General features: G+C 35.0%; 1 protein-coding gene across 1 annotated transcript in view; it reads right to left on the bottom strand.

Moving 5' to 3' along the window:
* Positions 1-5,626, bottom strand: part of DROSHA (drosha, ribonuclease type III) — a 133,318-nt gene that overhangs the window by 85,473 nt on the left and 42,219 nt on the right. Inside the window, exons 13-15 of the mRNA XM_012640536.1 lie at positions 5,496-5,567; positions 3,891-3,972; positions 2,924-2,998 (exon numbers count right to left, since the gene is read on the bottom strand). Of these exons, the coding sequence (XP_012495990.1) occupies positions 2,924-2,998; positions 3,891-3,972; positions 5,496-5,567 (229 nt within the window). The remainder of the gene's footprint in view (positions 1-2,923; positions 2,999-3,890; positions 3,973-5,495; positions 5,568-5,626) is intronic.

Raw genomic sequence — 5,626 nt, 5'->3', positions numbered from 1 at the left:
ACAATGATGCCATTGCACTTTAGCCTGGGCAACACAGCAAGATGCTGTCTCAAAAAAAAAAATTTATTTTAAAAAAATGAGAGACAATTTCAAAGAATGTGTGAAAAGCACATTCATTAGTAACCAAATCACATGAATATTTAAATAAGGTACTTTTATGACCAATTAATTAAAATCAGTAAACAAGTCAGGTCTGTTTGATTAATGAGGAAAAAAAAAAAATCAGTAAACAAGTATGTATTGAGTCCCTGCTATGTGCCATGAAGTATGTTAGCACTGGGGATACAAGAAGACAGACAATGTTTACTCTTCAGCCTCATAGAGCTCACTGTTGAAAATTTTAGAAAGGAAGAAGAAAAGGAGAGAAGAAAGGGGGGCAGGCCAAAAATGCTAAAAATGAGTAATAATGCATTTTTCATGGCAGTATAAACTGGTGTTGTACTTTTGACAAGAAATTTGGCACTATATATCATGATTTAAAAATATCCATTTGCTCAGTGAATTATTAAAAAATAGGATGCAAAGCATATACTAATAGATGACAACTATGTAATAAAACCCTTATGCACAGAAAAAAATGGAAATATATATCAAAGTGACTTTTAAACTTACCATTTTCTAAAAGATCTTTAACGAAGTCATATTGTGAAAAACAAACCCACCATAATTTGCTACCCAATACCAAAATGCATTTTATACATTAGGTATTTTTCTGTACCCTTCGGGGTTTTCTTCATATGTATGTTTTCAAAGGGAAGTCTAATGAAAAAGTAAATCCTATTTAAAAATAAATCAATCGGCCTTTTTCTTTCTGACAACCTAAATGTTATCGCTACACAGTTATGAGAAACATTTTGTGAGAGTTGAAATCACACAAAGTAAATAGCCTACACAAGATTTTTCTTTAAGATGATTTTAAAACTGCCCACTTGGTCTTAGAGATTTGTTTGGTCATAAAATGCCAGAGGCAGATAGATACAGAAAGAAAAGTCTTTTCGGTGAACTTACTCTAACACCAGTTTCTAATAAGTTTACTGCTTAAGCTCCATTATAAAATCAAAGACGCATTCACTTGAAAAGAAAAAAGGGCATCTCAATAAAATAAAACCAGCCATGAAAAGGAGAAAAGCTTTTGAATGCATTTCTAAACACAATAAACATTAACAATACTAAAAATATGAATAATGCTAACCTAAAATAAAAATAAACCATTGTGATTGTCTAGATTGAGGAAAGAACAAAAAGGAAAAAATCTTGAGGAAAACTTAAGCCAGACTGAGCAGACAAGAAAGAAAAGCCACAAAGGAAGAATCGCAGAGATAGAAAGTAAGGAGAGCCCGGAAGAAAGACAAAGTCAAGAAGCTCAGGCATCACATTAGGGAAGAGACTAACACTGAAGCGTGTCCTCTGGATTTGGTCCTTAGGAGGCTGCCTTCGCAATTAGCAGCGGCTGTGGGGTGGGGAGAGGGCTAGAGGGGTCTGCCACTGAAGCAAAACTTGGCTGTGAATAGACCAAGAGCACTTGAGGAAGCCAGAGCCTGATAGGCTCAAAGGAGGGTTCTCAGGCATGAGGGAGGCAAGGTCTCCTGCCCTAGGAAAACAGGAAGTCCAAGAAGACGAGCATGAACCTAAGTCTAAATTTCTGAAACTGCTGATACACGGAATTGGGTAGAAAGGTTACATGAAGAGAAACTCCCCAGCCAAGAATGTAGGCCACAGATACATAGCAGCAACTATGTTTTCTTCTCCAGTAATGCTGAGTGGCCTACATATAAGAATAGAAAAGGCACGTGGTTGGATTGATGATATTTACATGTAAGGTGGTGGTCATACAAGAGGCTGAGGCAGCTAGAGCTGATAGATAAGTCAGAGCACAGGACTCAGTGGAGAATGCAAAAAAGCAAAGTGGCTGTACAAAGTAGAAGAAGGAAGATTCAAGTAGAAGCAAAGGCAATAAGGTCATGAGAGGCTGAAAGGATGGAAGGATGGCAACAGGAAGTGAGATACTGGAGTTAGATTCTAGGGATAAAATCACTTTAGGGTGATTGCACGGCCCAAGGTTTTACCTTGAGATTAGGTGGCTAAGTTGTGACAATCATTACAGTAGAAAAAATTAAATTGTACAGCTCAGGAGAGAATGGCGAGTGAAGTTGACTACACTGGCAACAGAACTTTGCTGAGCAAGGAAGCCAGGTTTCCCAGTGCTTGATAAAGCACATAACTGACTAGGAAATCATAAAGAAAAAAGGAATGGGACTAGGGTTGCAGAAGCCTCAAAGGAAGAGATTTTGCCAACAAAAACACATCCAAAAGATTTCATTAAAAATCCAACCATTTTTTAAAAACACTAAATATAATGCTGTATCTTACAGCTGGATTCTTGAAAAAAATTAGAAAATAGTTAAGAGATTGCTTTAAAAAAAATTAAATCATATACTTATATATTTTAATGTTGTGGGAGAATAAACTATTACATTTTTTTCACTGTAAAATGAATTAAAATAGGAAAAAAATCACAATAATCCTACTACCTTAATACAACTATTATTACAGTAATTTTTTTGGATAGTTCTAATCATACTGTATATAAAATTTTACACTAATTGTTTTCCAATTAGCCATATGCATTTTTTACGCCACATGCATTATTCCATGTTAATTTTAACACTTGCATGGTATTTTATCACACAGATTTTCAAAACTTATAACAATTCTTCCATTGCTCATCCTATTTGGAGCTACCATAAATCAGGCAGGGACATAAATCAGTATGTATAAGTTTACATTTCCATGCCCAACCTGAGAAGTAGAGGATTAACAGTGACTGAGGTGGGAAAGTTGTCCCTAAAGATTGAAAGGAGAATGGCAGGCTTATTTTCAGACACATTATCTCACCAGGTCACTGACAAGCCAAAAGATTTACCTGGAAGAAATCTTACAAAACGTGGCATGAAATGAAATCTTGGGCAGCAGGGAGGACTGTCTTCAAACAAAGGACCTAAAGCAAACAAGTGAAAAGGAAAGAAAAAAGAAATCAAACAGCCTTAAAAGCAAACATTGCAACTTAATTTCTAAGATTTATGATAACCACAAAAACTACCACCAGAAGTAGAGACATAAAAAATACCACCATCTCCCCCCACTCTTCTTCTCAGTGGCTAAATCAATCATTGGCAACTGCTACAAGCACCCAATTAAGACTGCAATGAGACTACAGGAAGTCAAGTGGAGAATGAAAGCCCCAAGGAGCAAATATATATGGTAAAATTATTTTTAAAAAACATGAAGCTTTTTGTTATAATTCAACTATTAAATGATATAATGCGCCTGTGTGTTAATTCCATCCCATTTTAATCAATACAGTAAAAAAAATTTGAGAAATACTATTGGTTTGAAAAGACATTCATTGACACACTGCTTTAAAAATAAATGTTTCCTGAAATACAGACAATTCCAAAAGAGTACACTATTATCTGAGTACCAGGCATCAAGTCTTTGAATCTATCTAGCTCACTGTGCACATGCATTAGTGTGTGTGTTTTGACTACTGACTAACTGAAGTTTTCTGTTATAACAAACTGTCATTTTAGAAAATGTATTATGGTAAAGTTCACTAGATTTAAAATATCAACTAATGGTATTTTCCCTAACACACATAAATCAAGGTAGTCACTCATAATAATTGGTATTATCTTAATAGGCATTGTCAAATTGTAAAAGTAAAATCCATAAGAACTTATTCATGTCAAATGATAGCAAGCATTCCTATAACACTTTTCCCTGGGTATTCAAAAAACAAGAGGAATTTCAACTACATTCCCACCACTTTTCACATATACCATAAAGTTCTTCTACAAGCACTACTCTTTTCTTTAAAACCTATTATTTACCTTTAAGATTCCAATCATATAATTCCAAAATATCTCTGAATAGGAACAGTGAAAAGAGTTCAAGGCCTTTCACACAAAAATTCTGAAAAATAAACCAAAATCAAATTACTATAGATCTATAAATATGTATGAACTGAATGTTCAACTTTTTCGAGTCCAAGTACCTTAAAAAGTGTTTGTTGAAACTGTACTAAAACTATATAATTTCCTTAAAAGTTTGGCAACTATCCTATCCTTTTGTTATAGGACAAAATTGCAGACAAAAATGCCATAAGGATTCCTACAAAAATGTCAAGTTAGCCCTTCTCAGTGTACAAATAAAATCACATGAAATTTAAAAAGGTCTCACTTATGTCATATTTTTCTAACCCAATTATAAAATGTATCAGAATCTCCTGGGGACTTTTTGTTAATTCGAGTTACATATACACACCTATAGGCTTTAATAAGCTTTCCCCCACCCCCATCCCACACATCCAGAGTCACTGTTACAGAGTTACCAAAAAACAGGGGTCTTTTGTACCCTAAAAGTTCAAATTCTTGATGAAGGCAAATAAAGGGCTAAGAAGAACTATAAACTTTGTACCAAAATTTCTCCTATAAACAAACTAAACAGATGATATATCTGCAAGTGAAATCTGTCTCATAATTCTTCCTCCTACTTGTTCTGCTCAGGGTTCATATATCACCCTGCATGATATCACGCCAGTAGTCATAAACTTTTACAATAGCAAATGAAGGCTTATGACCTTAAAATCCAAAAGGAAGCAAAAAAAACCCTTCTAAGCGGGAGAATAAAGGGGCGGTTCTTTTTCTTTAGTTCTTTTTGAAAGGCAGGTAAAATGAACAAGACTTGCTCAGAATGAAATAGGTACCAACTAAACATGCATGTCATGCCCATCAACTCCCCTCCACGCTTCCCTGCCCATGACAGAGCTGTCCCATGAAACAAGGTTTGCAAGAAGTGCCAAAAGCTCCAGAAATCAACCCTGACTCCAAAACAATGTTAAGTGCACAAGCTTGTTTGCTGTCTAGTTGTTATTTCTTACTGTGATTTGTTAACATCACTAAATTCAAGACCAAGCTATGAATCATTGTGAGATTCACATTAATCTTCCTTTGGAATTTTAAATCTCTTGCCTATATTTAGATAAATCTGCTGCTGAGCATCCGCGATGAAAAATAATTAGGAAAAATATGTAAATATATGGGAAGAAAAATGAAGCAAGCACTGATCTTGTCATTGGAGATAAATAAGATTATTCCAACAGCTATCAGATTCAGTTTCACTATTCCAATTTCCTCTCTGATAATGGCCAGTAACCAAAATCTGTCCCCAGCGTAAAACAAACTGGAAGCAGATGTAAAGTTAATATCAGCAGATGTAACCTAAGGAGAAAAGGTTCAAAAATAGGTCAATGAATTGAAAAATTATGCAAATTTTAACTTTGACACTAGAACTACATTTCACTGACCCTTTCAAAAGTGAACATGATACTTAGGGGTATTCCTATGGCAAAAGCCAAGTCCAATGCTTTAAAATGTAAGTGTGGAATAAACGAATGAGCAAACCACAACAAGCTGTTAAACAATCTTTTCCCTTACCTCAGGCATCATCTCTTCAATGAAATGGATCGTGTAGTCTATGTTGAATCTAATTACTTTACACAGTGGAATCTGCAATAAGAAGAAGCGGGGTTCAGTTTCCCAATACCTCCCTGCAGGCTCATATTGCA

The sequence above is a fragment of the Propithecus coquereli genome, unplaced genomic scaffold (assembly GCF_000956105.1).
Source record: "Propithecus coquereli isolate 6110/MARCELLA unplaced genomic scaffold, Pcoq_1.0 Scaffold154, whole genome shotgun sequence".
Taxonomy (NCBI): Eukaryota; Metazoa; Chordata; class Mammalia; order Primates; family Indriidae; genus Propithecus; species Propithecus coquereli.
This window is presented reverse-complemented; position numbering and strand designations above follow the sequence as displayed.